This window comes from Pleurodeles waltl, chromosome 6 (assembly GCF_031143425.1).
Source record: "Pleurodeles waltl isolate 20211129_DDA chromosome 6, aPleWal1.hap1.20221129, whole genome shotgun sequence".
NCBI classification, from domain to species: domain Eukaryota; kingdom Metazoa; phylum Chordata; class Amphibia; order Caudata; family Salamandridae; genus Pleurodeles; species Pleurodeles waltl.
Window position 1 is genome coordinate 730,024,653 of NC_090445.1, and position 19,088 is coordinate 730,043,740.

The 19,088-nt window shown below is 42.3% G+C and overlaps 1 protein-coding gene across 3 annotated transcripts in view; it reads right to left on the reverse strand.

The window, feature by feature from the left end:
- LOC138300212 (restin homolog) overlaps positions 1-19,088 on the reverse strand; it is an 898,198-nt gene that overhangs the window by 225,101 nt on the left and 654,009 nt on the right. For all 3 annotated transcript variants that reach the window (XM_069239250.1, XM_069239251.1, XM_069239252.1), the window contains exon 16: positions 16,063-16,143. In XM_069239250.1, coding sequence (XP_069095351.1) covers positions 16,063-16,143 — 81 coding nt within the window. The remainder of the gene's footprint in view (positions 1-16,062; positions 16,144-19,088) is intronic.

Sequence of the window (19,088 nt, forward strand, 5' to 3'; positions counted from 1 at the left end):
TCCAATATATGTTCTGGTCATGCCCAAGCAATAGTTGGTTTCTGGCACACCATATATTCCTCACTTGCCATATCACAGTACTTACAATACTAAATACCTGGGAGGCTACAGTTCTGGGCATCTTCCCTAGGAGAAAAAATCATAAAGTGAGGGCACGTTTTGCCAGCCTCAACCCTCTGCTGGCTAATCACATCCCCACCATGCACTGGAGAGCCCCACACCCTCCAAACCTCCCCCCAAGAGGCACAATGTACTAGTCCGCTGGGGCCAAGTCAAAAGTTCCAAGTGGTTTGTTAGAGACCATGTTCATACAGTTTTTTTTTCAGTGTCTTACACCCTCCCAGAACATACGGGGAATATTAAGTCACGGTACCGCACCACACTAATTCATGTGAAACCACTGAATTATCATTAACAGCTTCAAACCAGTCAGTACATCCCTCATCAGCCCATACATACTATACAGGGTGAACATGTCTTCCCAGAGATACCCACTTTGTCTTCTCCATTTCACTTTCAGTCCAAAAGTCTCATAATTGTACCTTGTGATTTCTAGTTCCTCTTTTTTTACAACAAAATGTATATATTGGGCACTAACTATTCTCATATTTTATTTGCTGTAACTGTCAAGATCTTACATATAAAAGAAAAAAAGTTGATGATATGATAAAATGTTATCAACCTTTTATTAATTTAAAAACGTGCAACATTTCGTAAATAATTACATTAATTACATTAATTATGTACATAAAATGTTGCCATTTTTAACACATAATAAATATAAACATGTTATTTTAGGTGCGATTTTATTTTAAACAAATCTTTAAAATATTACATTTGGATTAACATGTATAATTTAATTAAATACTTAACCCAAAATTAAGCTAATAGGGCTGTAACATTTGTATTTTGTACTACAATTAAAATAAATATATATAACCACTTTGCATTATTTAACATACAAATATCTCTACTAGTTTACTAAATGGTTTAGTAAGGGGAAAATTCCCATTGGTAAAGTTTATTAAAATATTTTATTATGAAATAATATTTATTTTATTGTTCATTACATTTACATTTCTTCACATTAAAATAACACATATTTGTGTGTGTGTGTGTGTGTGTGTATATATATATATATATATGTATATATATATATATATATATATAAAATCACGTCTATAAACATTTTTGTTTAAAAAGTCCAAAAAAACGACTTTAATTTAACATAATTCTTAAGGGGTTTTATATGAATTCCTTGCCTTCATTATTTTCTTTGGGAGGGTATTGCAGTACCAGTAGTTGGCCATTTGTGAAGCTGGATTTAGTGCTGCTATCAGAAATACATTCAATGGCAATTGTTCCTCGCTCTTAGGGAGAAATGTCTGAGGATGTGAGGAACATTCATTTCATATTTTTCAAAAAACAAACCCGCTGAACACACAGCAGAAATGGAATTGGGTGCCCCACACCCTCCAGTCCTATCTGAAGACTCTCCAAAGACGCACTAGATTACCCTACTTTTTGCAACACCCAACTCGCATACATTACCCATTAGTTTGAAGAAAATTACGAGACAGCCACTTCCCGAACCACTGAGTGGAACACTTTAAAGTAGTCACCAGGGGCTTTTTCATACTAAATATAATAGGGGGTCCAAAAGCAACTGACTAGGACCCTCTGGGGCCCCCTGATGAAACAGAGCGTTGCACCCTAGTAGACGCCAAGAAATGGCAAGCAACTGTGGTGGAGCACCTCCAGTGCAACATCTTTATGGAATACACAGCCAACTTCATACAACAGGGAATAAGCCGCACTCTTGCTTGATTAGCCCATCAAAAAGCATATACTCCTCCCATTACTAAAATTATTTTGGACACGGGCCAAACCAAACGGTCTCAATTGGCAATATTACAGGCTTTTGGTTCACACTATGTCAAGTTGTACAGGGCACCTCCAGCTACAACCCTCAACACCGTTAGACACTTTTTAATTCCTCTTCGCTTGCTATCCATCAATGCCCTAGAGAGCGAGGACCTCAACAATCTCCTTTTGGAGGATCTTTGATAATAAAACAAAAAAACACTGGGGGAGGGCCTTTAATATTTGAAAAAATCCAGCTAAGCAGGGTCACAACTGGACCAGTGAAGGCTTCCACTGACAGCAGTTGGCAGCCCAGTTGCCATAATCTAAATGAGTTAATCTTTGAAACAAGCATTGGCAAAGCCAAAATGGTTTGTCTTTTTAATGTGAGTGCCAGCCTATAGGTGTTGCCAATGTTTGTTGGTTAATGACAGTTTTATAGAAAAAGATTAAGAAAATTCAAACTACTCGAAGAAAAGCAGGCACATCTGACAGTTTTTCAGAACGGTACAATGAATTCAATATTTTTACTCTTTATAAATGGCAAAATGTATTTGTCAAATACGCTTCACTCAAGAAACTTTCAAAAGAATTTTAAAAGAATAAAAGACCTGCCATCATTTAAAGGAAAACACTTCCAAAGGCATAATTTACATTCCACATGACTGACAATAGAAACAAACACAAGCACCATTTGATCTTCTGCAGTAGCCCAGGGAGCAGATTAAGGGGTCTTCAGGAGCAAATACATCTATTTTTCAGTCATGCTACGTACACCTTCTACCTCAAAAGAAAACTGAGTGAGTGCAAAAGCCAGCCTTTCCTTCAAGGCCATAAAGGTTTTTGTGTGCCAAGCCGTGTGCTTTAATGCAACATCTGTAATGAAGGGGACAATACAAGAAGAACCTTTAGAGTCTGCACTTTAGTCATACTTTGGCAAAAACATACCTGGTACTGTGCTTTTCCAGACATGCTTGGAGGGGTGGGGTACAAAACGTTTTAAGTGTGGGCGGCAGGTGTTGGGGTGGTGGGGTGACACAAGAGAGAGAAAGCTCTTGTGGAATGATGAAAGAAAAAAGTAGTTATCTGAAAGTGAGCAATGGAACAATGAATATGTCATCCAATCAAAAGAATGGAAAAGAGGGTATGCTCCAGGGGAGGGACAGACATTGGAAGAGGAAGGCAAACCATCGAATAAAAAGCAAGCAAATTAGAGTTACTATAGCGCCAACCAAACGTAAGCAATGGCTGGGATTTAAGCCTATTGCAAGTTTATGGTTCGAAAAGAGGTTTTTCGCAAACTTGACAGGTGTCTGGTAAGCAAGACCGAAAAAAAGCTTCATGAATCGGGCCAGTGGGGCCAGAAGAGATACTGTAAGGTTTCACATGCCAAACAGGAGCTCGTGTAATGACAACCGCAACTGGGTGTTCAAGAAATCTGAAGCGATGGCTCCGCAGGCTGTTGTACTGAGTTATTCACACAGCCCCTGCGTGAATAAACTCTCCTCGGCATCCCCCACCATATCACCAAGTGTGTGAGACGCCGAGCCTAAGGGAAAGGTTAAGTGACAATCTTTGTTTACAGCCCACTCAACTCTTTGCCGCCTGTGAACTGACAACTGCATTAACCTTTAATTACCCCCTGGCGAACTGTGCACCTGATGACAAATCCCGCTGGCTCCTGCCCGCCACTCTTGGCGCGCGCTGCCTTAATGAGGGGAGCAGCTGGATTCTCTGCCAGGGACCCTTATGAATATTATACAGGCAGGGTGGGCTGCGGTGTGGGGGCCAGCCTATTCCATCGCAGGCTGCCGCTAAAAGGATGGTAGGGCTGGGACACAGCCAGTCAAATACCAGGCTCAAGCAGCCATGAACTGGCTCAGCGAAGCAGCACTGCTGTGACATACAAAGTAACTTCCTGAAATCGATACAAAACAGCCTCCACCTGCGTAGAACGTATAAACAGGTAACTTTAAAACTCACTGTAGCGGTTTAAATTGCTCCTGAGACCAAATCTCAGCCCCGGTCCGCAGATGCATCCAAAGATGAAGTATACATAAACACAGGGCTGGGGGGCGCTGGTGGCGCCCGGTGCGACTGTCTTTGTTGCCCCAGGGGCCTCCTTCTCCACGGATACCCTCACTGCCACCCTACGACAGCGCCCCTCATGTCTCTACAGCCTCCTCTCGCACACGTTTTGTTTCATAGCGCTACACATATCAGTGCAGGGTGTAAGAGCCCTTTACATCACCCACGCACGCGCGTATTAGGCAGACAATGAATCCCAGTGGAAGTCAGTGTATAGGAAATGTTACACAAGACAACGAGGATACAAGACGTAGGAGACACGTCTTCCATACTAGGCAGTAAATTATAGGAGTGCTTGGTATGGAAAAGCACAAACTCAGGATTTAAAACGTAACGCGGTGGTTACGTTTGGCTTTACTAGTACGAATTTGATTTGTAGGTATTGGGAAAATGAAAGACTGGGGGAAAATCCATAATGTTTTAATCTTGTATCTTGCAGTCTAACAGGAGCTCCCTGATGACCGTTCACAGTTCACTGCGCTATATTACAATTGTGACTTATGAAGTGCATGTAAAAAAGCATCTCTGACAAAAGCAATAACCCATTGAGCTAGCTACATAATATACAAGTCTGCGATACATGATACACGTGCTTCGAAGCAGGCATGTTAATAGCCTGTGCTACATTATTAAGTATCACATCTGCCACTAAACAACATGCTGATCTCTCTCTGGTAGGGACATTAGTCAGCAGAGCTATCTTGGCATTGTTATTGTTGGCTGATAATTGCTGGATGCACAAGAAACTGCAGCAGGTGCTTTTAAACACAACATATTTCAAACCACAAGGCCACCGAGTTCGACGAGTGACTGCTGGCTATTTGTGTTCTACTCTATTAAAGCGGTTTCTTAGCACAAAATACACTTAGCGTCCATTTTGGACATGGGTGCATTTTGTGCAATGAAAATAGCACTAGATGTCTGCAGTAAAATAGGGAAAAATTCTGTAGGGTTACACTACTAAGTCGTGTCTTTGCTTTGTTTGTGTACAATATCTTATGCCAATAGCACTCAGATCCATGCGAGCCCTACCAATATTTTGTGTCGTAAATCCGGTTTTTGGCGTCGAAGTTCTATTTGCACCAGAAACTGAATTAAGGGCCAGATGTAGCAAGCAGTTTTGCCCCTTATGTGTCTATCGGAAAATGTGTTCGTACATATGGCCCTAGATGTCAGATGCAGAGTGCACCTACTGCGGGTGTTAACCTTCACGAATTGAGTCAGGTAAAGCCAGCCACAGACCGGGAGCGTACATAGAGTACATTCCATTTTTGTGCATCTGAGAACAGAGGAAAACACGTGCAGTTATTGCGAGCCCAGCAACTCGGAATCGATGCAAATTACGCCGTCGTTAATTACCTCACCCTGCACAAGTCACGATTATCGGGCGTGCAATTTGCGTCTGCAATAGCAGCAGAGTTGTAACAGGAGTCAGCCTTCATTTAGCATTCTCCTTCTTCCTTGTGGGGGGCAAAGAAGTACACGGACAAAGGGGTGAAGACAAAGAAGTTTATTAGCAGAAAAGAGGCCAAGACTAGTAGCCCGAACAGCAGGCACGAACGCAACTGCCAAGACAGGAACGTTGCAGACGGACTCCAGAATGGACCCTAAAGCATCCATTTTAGGACATCCTCATTCCTCACTCCTCATCCCTACTTCTCATCCCTGCTTCTCATCCATCATCCCTACTTCTCATCCATCATCCATACTTCTCTTCCATCGTCCCTACTTCTCATCCCTGCGTCTCATCCCTGCTTCTTATCCATCATCCCTACTTCTCATCCATCATCCTTGCTTCTCTTCCATCATCCCTATTTCTCTTCCATCATCCCTACTTCTCATCCATCATTCCTACTTCTCATCCTTCATATATCATCCCTACTTCTCATCCATCATCCCTACTTCTCATCCACCATACATCATCCCTACTTCTCATCCCTCACCCCTACTTCTCATCCATCATCCCTGCTTCTCATCCATCATCCCTGCTTCTCAACCATCATCCCTGCTTCTCATCCATCATCCTTACTCCTCATCCCTGCTTCTCATCCATCATACATCATCCCTACTTCTCACTTCTCATCCATCATCCCTACTCCTCATCCATCATACATCATCCCTACTTCTCATCCATCATCCCTGCTTCTCATCCATCATACATCATCCCTACTTCTCATCCATCATCCCTGCTTCTCTTCCATCACCCCTACTCCTCATCCCTGCTTCTCATTCCTACTTCTCTTCCATCATCCCTACTTCTCATCCCTGCTTCTCATCCCTACTTCTCATCCATCATTCCTACTTCTCATGCCTCAGCCATCATCCCTACTCCTCTTCCATCATCCCTACTCCTCATTCCTCATCCCTCAGTCATACCAACACATTTTCAGTTTTGTGAAACACAACTTCACACAGATTAGTGGGGAACAGCCAATCAGAGTTAAGAGAGAGAGATGCATTCCATTTCAATGAAAAACAGCCTCCTCATTGCACATGGTGGGTGAAGAAAGAGGAGAGGAAATGCAACTGTGTGCTTGTTTACAGTGAATTCAAGGCTGCACAATATTTCATTTTATTTAACTAAGTGTTTTTCTGTTTGCACAGGCCTCTGCAGAAAGCTGTGCTGGTTTGGGAAATACAAGGTGCCCACAGCCTGGGCCATAAATCAGCTCTTGGAGAAAGGGTTATAGAGGTCATCTGCAGTTCAACTGAAAACCTTTCTGGTTTCAGTTTCATATGTAGAAAGAACATGTTTAAAATCAACTCTGGTGACAGTGCAATCCAATTCACCCAAACATTTTCTGGTTTCATTTTTATTTGTAACAAATAAAACATTTAAATCTGAGCCTTCTTTTTATTTGTAACAAATAACATGTTTACATCTGAGGCTGCTTTTATCTCTCAGAGCTGTTTTTTTTTCTTTTCTGAAACCAGAAAGATTTTGGATGAACTGTAGATGAACTGTGTAACCCTTTCTCCAAGAGCTGATTTATGGCCCTAGCTGTGGGCTCCTTGTATTTCACAAACCAGCAGAGCTGTAAGAATGTAACTCTCTCTCATAACTCTGATTGGCTGTTCCTAACCAATCAGTGTGAAGGTGTGTTTCACAAAACTGAAAATGTGTTGGTATGACTGAGGGATGAGGAATGAGGAGTAGGGATGATGGATGAGAAGTAGGGATGATGGCTGAGGCATGAGAAGTAGGAATGATGGATGAGAGGTAGGGATGAGAAGCAGGGATGAGGGATGAGAAGTAGGGATGAGAAGCAGGGATGATGGAAGAGAAGTAGGGATGAGAAGCAGGGATGAGGAGTAGGGATGATGGAAGAGAAGCAGGGATGATGGATGAGAAGTAGGGATGATGGATGAGAAGTAGGGATGATGTATGATGGATGAGAAGCAGGGATGATGGATGAGAAGTAGGGATGATGGATGAGAAGTAGGGATGATGTATGATGGATGAGAAGTAGGGATGATGGATGAGAAGTGAGAAGTGGGGATGATGTATGATGGATGAGAAGCAGGGATGAAGGATGAGGAGTAGGGATGACGGATGAGAAGCAGGGATGATGGAAGAGAAGCAGGGATGATGGATTAGAAGTAGGGGTGATGGATGAGAAGTAGGGATGATGTATGATGGATGAGAAGTAGGGATGATGGATGAGAAGGAGGGATGATATATGATGGATGAGAAGGAGGGATGATGGAAAAGAAATAGGGATGATGGAAGAGAGCAGGGATGATGGATGAGAAGCAGGGATGATGGATGAGAAGTAGGGATGATGGATAAGAAGCAGGGATGAGACGCAGGGATGAGAAGTAGGGATGATGGAAGAGAAGTAGGGATGCTGGATGAGAAGTAGAGATAATATATGATGGATGAGAAGTAGGGATGATGGATGAGAAGCAGGGATGAGAAGTAGGGGTGAGGAGTGAGGAATGAAGATGTCCTAAAATGGATGAGAAGCATGGATGAGAAGTAGGGATGAGGAGTGAGGAATGAGGATGTCCTAAAATGGATTCTGTAGGACCCCTCTCCTCGAACATACAATTAGAACACTGACAGGTAAGTAAAACAATAAAAGCAGAACAGCATTACAGTCCACATACCACAGCCTTAAATACTTGCCCCTGAACCTACTCCTCTCAAGGTTGCATTCTGTAATATCTCCTTTCTCTGGGTTTCCTGTCAGGAGTCTGTTTCGCCTTCTTTCTGACTGGTGGCTCCACATAGGCCTACCTATTAAATGACAGCATCCGGTGATACAGGCCCACCACTGGCCAACAGTGCGCAAGGACGATAACTCATCTGCCAATTAGCAGCAAGCAGCCATGCTTGCTTTCTTGACAATCAACTACATGGCACACCTAAAAACTGACAGCTTCCAGAGAATGCAAGACAGTTCCAACAACCAATAGTACGTGGAGATTGCAACCCACTAACTGAAAGTGCACTGTGACAGTCTCATGTACAACAGCACACAGCGACAAATGTCCACTTCGGGTTGACAGCACACAACGGCACAGGTCCATCTACAAGCTAACACCAAAGCTGCGGAGAACTGATCGTTCCAGACCTTACAATTGCCCTTAAGTATCCAAAGATTTTGGAAAAGGTAACCAACCCCCACTAGTGTGGCATCCTTAATTATTGGAAAACTTTCCACATCCTGACTAGGTGGCACTGTCATGAGCTCTTGAACAAGTCACACTGGACAACAGCAGGAATCCAGATAATTACAAATATCTCAATGGTGTATCATTAATTTTATTAACGGTATCCTGATAAACTACGGCCAAAACATTTATGGAACCTAAATGGCCCTGGACATCCCTTAAGTTGCCAACATGTTCCACCCTTTCCAACAGTTGCTAAGGGTCTGGCCTTTGTCAGGGCAAAATCTGACCCTGTCCTGTTTAACACACACCCACTCTTTAACTCAAGGTCGGTGAAACAGAAAAACGAGAAATACTGGCATGTATTGAATGTTTCTTGCACCTAAAATAAATAAATGAATAATTTAAGATTTGATTGTATACATACATAAACAAATTGGGCACTCAGTAGGTGAGCAATGCAAACAAAGGGGTGGCCTCAAATGTAGCTCCTGAAGAAATCACTGCCCAGGCATGGTCCAAGTCAAATAGAATAGGTATATAAACTTTAAACAGATGCGCGCACCATGGATATTCACCCTTTCTATGGGCGGGCAAGTCTTCTAGGTCAGAGGGTGGTAGTACCCTCTCTAGTTACACAATTCTGTCAGAGTAGAAAAATAATTTAAAATGTTTACACTTTCCTCAGTACTTCAACAATTAAGTTTTATGCATGAAGTCACATTCAGTTTCCTCATGCATCGCAGAAGAGTAGAACTGGCTTATCTAGAGGAGTGGAACCTAAGCCAAGAGGGGAAACTCCAGCTGAAGTTCAAAATGAGGGGCTTTCACACATAATACTATAAATATTGGCAATGTTCCAATATTTCCCTTGTTTATCATAGTAAAGGTGTAGACTGGGACCTACGTTTGTGGTCACTTATTTTCAAGGCAACACATCGATCCTTTCAATTACATGTCTGAAAGAGCGTCAGTCACATCTTCTAAGGGTATGAATCGGGACCTCGGACTACGGTCATTTTATTTGCAAACCAGCATAGTCATCCATTCAACAGGCACCCCGGCAGTGTGTCAACCACACAAATCCAAGCATATTTATGTATCAAAAATCTTACTTTATCAAGAGCAGGTGCCTGCCAGTAGCATCTACGATGTCCTCCATTAGCAATACATATTGGCTGAGATGCCACAGATATGTTTACAACGCTTCTGCCAGGGTGGTGTGTCTCTTCAGACAAATGGCATGCTATGCAAGGCACGCAGCGCCTGCATGTGACATCAGACGCTAGGTGCCCAATTCCATGTCACAAAAGGATCATGGGAGTTGTGGTCCACGAATAGAAAAATACATTTCTACAGCTAGACAGTTTCCATATCAAATTCAAAACTTAAAAATGATTACATCATTAATGCCCCATACCATCCTCAAGTCTATGAATACCATTATCAGTGGAGGTGAGCCTACTGCTAAACAGAACCGGTATAGTGCCATAAATCCATATTCCAATTGTGTCTAAAAATCAGACTAAGTTTGCTGCCATTATTCAGCCTAATCTTTCTGCCAGCAGATATTAATGTCACTACATTTTATGTTATGTTAGATGTTCTGTAGATTTGTAGAGAAGACTATCACCCAGGATGGTACCCTAGCAATGAGCATGTGTGAGTCTAGCCAAACCTAGTGCCTAGTGGGACTACGCAAAAAGCTAGGTCTTCAGCTTCTTGTGGAGTTCGAGGAGCGAGGAGGAGGCTTTTAACTGTAGCTGCAGGTCGTTCCACAATTCAGGAGTGATGTAGAAGGCGGCTCGACCACTGACTCTTATTTTCCTTATCCGCGGGATGAGGGCATGTAGGACTCCAGATGAGCAGAGGTGTCCGGAAGGTTTGTGAAAGCAGATGTAATTGTTGAGACATGCTGGACCAGTGCAGCATAGTGTTTTGAAAGTGTGGCGGATGAGTTTGTATTGTGCTTGTTTGTGTATGGGGAGCCAGTTGAGCTCCTTCGGGTGTGGTGTGATGGGAGTGCAGCAAGGGAAGTTATGGGTGATTCTGGCCACCGAGTTCTGAATGGTCTGCAGCCTTCTGATGAGTTTTTTGTTGATTTTGGCGTACAGGGTGTTGCCAGAGTCCAGCTTGCATGTGAAGAATCCGTGCATGATGTTTTTCCCGGTGCTGATTGGGAGCCATTTGAAAAGTGTCCTCAGCAGCTTCATTGTATGGAATCATGCAGTGTTGACAACACTGGATTGGGCGATCATGTCGAGTTTGATGTGTATGATGATGCCGAGGTTCTTGGCGTGAGTGGTGGGTGTCGGTCCCAGCTCTGTTGGCCATCTGGTGGAGTCCCACCTGAAATGCTCTTCCCAAACATCACAACTGCGGTCTTGTCAGTGTTCTGCTTCAATCAGTTGATCTTCATCCAGCTGGTGATTTCAATGATACAGACATTTAGTTTGATCAGGGTACTGAGCGTCTAGTCCATGAGGAAGAGAATGAGCTGTGTGTCATCAGTGTAGGGGAGGACGTTGATGAAGAGAGCGCAGATGATGTTGGCTAGACGGATGCGTTAAAGAGGGTTGGGTTCAAGGAGGATCCCTGAGGAACTCTGCAGATGAAGTCAGGGCATCTGAGGTCAGACTGAATGTCCTTCCAGTCAGGACGGAATAAATCCATTGGAGTGCTTGTCCTTAGATTCCAATGTCATGTAGGCGCTGGATGAGGCTAGAGTGGGAGACTATGTCACATGCTGCAAAGAGGTCCAGGAGGATGAGGGCCAGTGTGTCTCCTCTGTTCAAAGCCATGTGGATGTAATTTGTGGTGGCAATGACAGTTTAAGTGCTGTGGTTGGGTCTGAAACCAGACAGTGCTGTCAAGGAGTTAGTGGTTGATGAGGTAGTCAGTGAAGCTTTTGTTGATCATTCTCTCTAAGACCTTGGCCATGAGAGGTACCAGGGAGATTGGTCTGAAGCAGGTGAGCTGTGAGGATCTGCAGAGGGTTTTGTTAGCGATTAGAGGACAGTTGCATGTTTCCAAGCATTTGCGAAGGTCATGGAAGAAATGGTGAGGCGTTCAGACAAGGTGTGAGCATGACGCTGATGGGTTGCAGCCTTCTGGAGTAGACTGGGTGGGGTGTAATGGGGCCCCTTGAGTGATTGGACTTCATGGTGGTGGCGGTTTCTCCTGGGTTGATGATGGACCATCAGGTTAGAATTGGTTCTCTGAATACGATCTGTAGGCGTTTGATGAGGTCTATCAGGTCCAATTGAGCAGTGAAGTTGGTGTAAATGTCAGTGATTTTGTTGCTGAAGAATTAAGGTTGTTGTAGAGGTCCTGCAAAGGGGATGCCATGTCAATGTAGGTAATTAAACCTATCAACAGAATATAATTTGTTTCTATTCTCATATGCCTCATTAAAAAAAAAAACAGTATTAGAGTTGAAAAGGAGAGGCAACTATTTTATAGTACTCAGAAGTGGGTTAAAGGTTCCTGGCCATACAACTGGTCACCCTACAAATCCTTATCTGATTGTAAATACTAACACTGTTAATGTGTCCAGTCAGTCAAGTAAAAGTTACATTACATTACATGTGTACCAAGAAAGTGAATCAACCTTTGTTCACAGGTTAGGATGGCCTGATTCATATCCCTCATAGTAGTGGACATTTTCTTGATTATATACCATTCAATTTGGTCCTAGCTGTGTTTGTGATTTTTAAAGCATCTGCTCAATTTGGTAATGGTTTTCTTACACCAAATTGTGGTGCACTGTTCATTTATTTGTGTTCTGATGTTTCTGAATGTCATATCAATATATTTCAGATTGCATGGACAAAGTATAAGGCATATGACATTAGTGAAATTGCAGTTAGTGTGTTGTTTCAATATCCAAGAAGTACGTAGACCGAGGGCCAGTTTTTTAGTGGCCTTGGCCAAGCCACAGACACTGCATTTCCAGCAAGGAAAAAAAAAACTGAACTTGGGGAAAGTGCCACACAGAGCTTTCAATCTTTTAGGTCATAGTCTTTGGACAGATATGTACCAGATTGTCACAAAGTCTAATCCCATTACTGAATTCGAAAATCGGTTTTTCTAATGTTAGAAGGCCCAATATCAATAGCCTCTAGTTTTTATTGATTATCTGTTCCATCAGATTCGGGATGAGGTTATAGATAGTAACACAAATGAGACTATCCTCTTGGTCTCTTTCAAACATGTTAAGAGTGGCTCTATATTGTTGTTGCCTGCTCGCTTACTAGCCCTACTCCTACTTTTGGCCAGATAGTTTGAGTTTCTGTCTTCATTTAGTGGCATGCCTCTTGAAGCCTTCCTCATTAGTGCATTTCTTTTGCTGCCTCAAAAATTGACCAGACTGTATGTTCTCCCTGAGTGGATGTGGATGAAGCTATCAAAAATAATACATCAGTATGTTGTTTTATAGTAAACCCCAATTTTAATGTGTGTTGATATGTACACATCCCCAGGTGCAACAAGGAGATTTCTTTCCTGCTCACAGCAGGAGTGAATCTATTCCTGTTATTGAGCCAAGCAGTGAGCTCTTTAGCTTGACTCTCAGTACCATCCTAGATCATGAAAAAGTTGTCAAGGTAGCGTTGCCAGATCCTTATGTGCTCATTAAAGGGGTTATTGTCTAAATAGATGATTTCCACTTCAAAACTATGGACATATAAACAAGCTACTCTACGAGCAAACATGCTTCCGATCAATGTTCTGTGGGTGTGCAGGAAGAAAGTTCCTTTAAATTCAAAATAGTTCCAGGTAAGTGTCATACATGCACAATCCAGCACAAACTACTTCGGAGAGATGCAGTCCCATGCTGTTTCAAAAAAGAGTGAGTCCATCATGAGCAAGATCTCTTGCAGGATACTGATATACATTTCTCATCCTCACGCATACTAGCAATTTCCTACCAGGAAATAAGGGAATTTCTTCCATAACTTTCAACATCTATTTAGTATCGTTTAGAAAGGAAGGCATCCATCCAACCAAACAACGGTTCTTCGGATGAAATAATACCTAAAACAATACAACCCTCTGGGGAGAATGTTGGTATTTATGAATCATGGGGAGGATGTCAAAATATGGTATCTGAGGTCTTTTAGTTATAATAAAGTCAGTCTCATGTGTGGTAGTCTAACCCGTTTCTTTGTCTTTACCAAACGTGAAAGGAATTTAATCGGATAGCTCCATATTAGGATCCCACTCTAGTTTTTTGGAGCCACTACAGTCATTCATGAGTCTACAGCATCCATCTCTATATATCCCCGAAAGCAATATCACTATTGCACCTCCTTTGTCAACTGGTTTTATTGTTAGAGTCCCTAAGTTTTTCACTTCCTGGAGGCCTGCCTTTTCTTGATTTGATATGTTCTGAAAAGGATTACTATGAGAGTTTTTGCGGAAGCCCACCTCTTTAGAGATGATTTGTTCAAATGTCAGTGCTCCCTCCAAGTGGCATTCTGCTAGTAGGTGGGACAAAGTCAGGTTTGGTTTGCAGACTGTTATTAGCAGATAGAGGTTTTCCTTATCCATAAAAAAAAAAAAACTTCAGGCATATTTTGTGGAAGAACTTCGCAAACTCTGTCCAAAGTTGAACCACATCCCATTGTAGGTAGGAACAAAATCCAAGCCCTTTTTCAGTGCCCTCCTTTGGTCATCTGTAAAAGAAATACTGCTACGGACAACTACAATTTTAACATCTTGCTCATCCTTAGTTAAGGTTCTTTTGAAATACTTCAGGTCACCTGTTTGTCTACTACTTTCAATGGTACCCTGAGATCTTTCACTTCCCTCCTCAATTGTCTGTACCTAAGAAAGGCAGTGCCCGTAGATGAAAAGTAATATTTGATTGTGGAGGCAGTGGGTAATGTGGTCAAACAGGGGGCATCCAAATTACACCCCTTTTAGAAGAGGAGGGCATAGAACAGACGTAGGTGGTAAGTTCCTTGAAAATAACCTTTCCCCTTTTTCCTAAAGCCCTCGCAGCTGCTTGTCTCAGAACCTGGGAAGATATTTCGCTTTGTCATTGGTCTGTTCCTTAGGCATCCGGGGTTGTTACCCCATAATCTTCTCTTCAATAGGGGTATGTGATTTTGTGGTAAAACCTTTTCTGGTCATTTTGCAGTTGGTTAATTTTTGTGTGAGTGAGTAACTCAACAAATTGCATCACTTATTTGTTAATCTCCACTAGTTTTTGTCTTGTAGGAAGAAATACGAATCTGCATCTTTAAATCATTCTCCCTTGTTTTAATTTTTATCAAAAGAGCGTCTCTTGGCTGTCTTTATGATAATTACCAACAAGTCCCTTGTGCATTTCCATGTTAAGAGGGACCACTCTTTCCTACATTTGAATTTTCTAAGAAGATCCTATGCTCATTCATAACTGTAAGGCCACGGGTATTGTATTCCCTTAAATATTCAGCCATGAGTGCCCCCCTGTAACAAAGTTTTGACTTGTGATTTTTGTAGTTCAGAGAGTAAGTCCCAATCAGCCCGCTGTGTTATTGTCTGCGTTAGGGAAGTATCCCGTAACATTGAGGGGGCAGCCAAACAGAATGATATCACCTCATCAGTAAAAGGCAGGCCTTCTGCCACGTCGCCTACGTAAGAGTATGTTCTGAATTTTACAGAGAGGTTATTCCAATATCTCCACCAGCCCATACTAGCGCACAGCAACTCCTGCAGCTCTTCATTGCCAGTTACATCACCACAAAAAGAGGGAGAGAGACGAATTAGATAAGAACACATGCCATAAGCCCTCACTTTATGAACTAAGTAACATCAAACATGTTTGTATTGGGCATCACTGTTTTCCTGGAGGACCCAAAGATTTTGGACAAGGAAACTCATACACACTATTATGGTATGATTTATCATTGGGGACCTTTCCACATCCCGGCTAGGTAGGACTGTCAGGACAGGCTCACCCTCTCATTTGAGGGAGTTCATGAGAAATTCATACTAGGGAATAACATGGATCCAAATGACTAAAATAATCTCAAGAGTATATCAAACGAATTTTATTAGTGGGACCCTCAATAAGATTGAAAACTACACCCAAGATGTATATAGAGTCCAATTGACCTTGGACGTCCTTTAACTTGCCAACCTGCTTCACCTTCTCCAGGAGGCCTGTCTCCAAACAGCATGAAGTGTCATGAGCCAAAATACGAACCAACATTGCACTGTGAGTCCCGGATCACCTAGCAACCAACAATATACACTAATGCAAGTCACTACCTCTCAATTACTTAAAACCTACTTATCAACAACTGTATTTAGTGAAACTGACCTACCTCCTAACAGACATCACAGAATACAAATGCTCGCCTACCAACTGATAGCACCCACCAATGTGAGCCCAAGCAAAGACCTAGGCCCACATTCTCACTGAGGATATGCAGTAATGGACACATCTACTTACCAGAACAATAACGTGGATCCCCCTACCGGATGACAATATGAGATGACACTTACCAGAGACATTCCACGTGGCTCTTCTCTTTGGAACTGCAGTTGTTTTTCAAAATGAGCCTCAAGTCTGGACAAACTGGCACTCTGAAATCAAAGAAACAGACTCCAGTCACAAAAGGTGCATCTGAAACATGTAGGTCTCTTGGAACTCTTTTCTGATGTACAAATTTGACACAAGGAGGATAGCCTAAGGGTCCTTAACGTGTGACTGCAGTTTTGAAAGTAACTATTGAAAGACTGCTGTCCTTGGTGGAACCACTGCTAGACAGCGGCTTTAGAACATCTCTAGGCGAGTCTTTTGTCCAGTAGAACTCTTGGATGAACTACTGTCAATGAATGCCAGGACAATTACTGTTGTTCAGTGATCATCCTCATTGTAACAATTGTCTACGATCCGTGTTAAGTCTTAAGCAGTTTCTTGGAATGGAAGTCACAAGACACTCAGATAGAGGATGGTATCTACTTTATTTACATCGTATGTGCTCAGGTACAACGTCATCAGTACAGGTCAAGTCCGTGCTTTATTCTCTCACTGACTGGCTTGTCACCTATGCTTCTGCTCAGTGCACACCCACCAACATTCTATTGCATCTTTGTTCAGTCTCACAATCTAGATACACCTCCCTTTCAGCAGGAAAACAAAGATATGTGTATATACAGGGGTCTCCAACCTTTCCTGTAGTAAGAGCTACTTCTGCTCAAGAAAGATCCTCCCGAGCTACTAGCAAATTTTATAACAGTAAAATAGTGACAAGACATGTTGACGCTACAATATGACGAGGTTCCCAGCAGAAATTCCAGGAAAAAGTTTATCAATATAAAATGCCTCTAAGTAACGTTCAAATCTTCACATGTCCTGTGTCAAAAAGGACATAAGCACAGCAATATGTCTCACAGCCCTGCTAACATTATCATTCAATTAGCAATTTTAAACATGTTTGAAATTGCAACTATTTGTTTTTGTCAGCATATAATTTTCTCAAAATACATAACATTTTCTATTTAAATATCACTTCCCATTTTAGGCAAACAAATCAAATTTTCCAGAAGAAAAGCCTTCTTTGAAAAAAAAAAATGACTTTAAAATATCAGTTTACATTTTTAGGAAATACACAGCCCCCATACAGAAGAGTTTCATTTTCATTGTGTACTCACATGAACAAATGCTTCACATGGACAGGCTGTTTCAAATGCCCAGGTATTGTAATAATAGGCCACGGGTGCCTGTATTAAGCCAATAATGCCGACCATTGTAAGAAGGCCACAATTGTGCCAAAGTCGGACACCATAAGGGCTAGGATGGACACCATATATCAATCATGGCCAATATTTTGCATGGGATGGCCAAACTAAGGTCATTCATGCTCCTAAAATGTCAATTATGACTGTAACTTAGGATGACACTACTAGACCAAGAATGCCCCAAATAGCCAAGGATGGGCATTATTATGCAACTGGCACTATTATGCCATGAACTGCCATAATTGTGCCACAGATAAAACCCTTATGATGGGGGCTTGCATACACATTCAGTGGTCTCTGACACCAGGTGTAGCTTCCAGGAAGGAATAGAGTTTATTATGGGCACACACACACATTAAAAAAAAAAAAAAACGAAGATGAAGCTTTTCATTTTCTCTGCTCTTGATAATACCCTACTCTCTTCAGCTCTTGGGCTGGTTATACACCCAACAAACACATTTTCAGTCTGGCTCCTGCAGTTCCATACTTTGGTGGGTCAGCACTGATTACCGCTCAAACTACTGCTGCCACTTTTGTTTTATGGTCCACTGTTTAGGCACATGGTGCGATTAATTAAGCGGTGATTGCAACATGACTAATCTCCTTGGGACTTAGATTAAGATTGGATGTAAATGGTCACGTTGCAGACCCCGTAAGCCAACACAGTGTGCTTGAGTTTTCATATGAGGCCCTGTCACTGGTGAAGGCGGCAGTCACTCTAAGGGTCTTGACATGAGCAGTGCTACCTCCCTTTAATATGCTCAGACTCTCTGAATAAAATAGTGGGTTTGACATCAACTCTGAGAGCTACTTTGACGGTACTGGTGAGCTACCAGTAGCTTATGAGCTACTCGTTGGAGACCCCTGCACTAGACAAAGAAAAGTTAGAGAACGATTTAGGATTCAGGGTGTGCAGGATTAGGTCTTCTAATCGCCCCCTCTGCCCCCCCCCATCCTCAACCGCCCACACGGGTGGAGGCCCTCTGTCTCCCTGGGACCTGCGCACCCTTACTACCTTGGGCGCCTGTCCTGGCTCCGCTCCCAGGCCACCAGGTAGTAGATATTTGCTCCGGGCAGGCCCATGACTATCACAGTATTGCGGGTGTGGCACCAGACCTTGCTGATATTGGTGGCGCCGAAGTGCTCTACAGTTGTTTCTGTGGAACCCGCCTGTTCAAGTTGTTCTTCCCCTATCAACCAGTGCTTTGAGGAGGTGGGGATCATATAGGTTTGCAGATGCTCGGGGATTACGGTTCAAGTTAGTGAAGCTGCACTAGCAAGCAGCCATGTTTGTTGGCTGTCAGCAACACCTTTTGCCTCCAGCAGTTCTATCTGAAAATGGTCATTTTACTGAAAGGGCGGCTCCTAAAAACGTTTGAAAAACTTTCGGTTTCAACAGAGTGGAGCATTCTGTTTTTCCTCACATAAGGGGCTTTTAAAGAATTGTAATGCTAATTGATTAAAACAACAATTCTATAACATTAACATGTTTACATGAAATTGCTAGGAAGACTTTGGTCAACAGCACGTTTTCCCAGTTTACGGTTCGAAAATTTGGTCCCAAACCACAAAATGATAAGAGGCATAGTGTGAATGACATGAAAAGTGACTCCATCTCATGGCAATAGAAAATCTTAGAGCATAACTCTGAATATATTTTTCCTCATTTAACGATACTGGAGTGCTGCGCATTGTACGAGGGCTTTCATTAAGATGTTAACTGTTCATTATTCCAACGTTATTTGGAAAATGTCACACATAATAATGCTCAGGTTAGAGCTCTATTT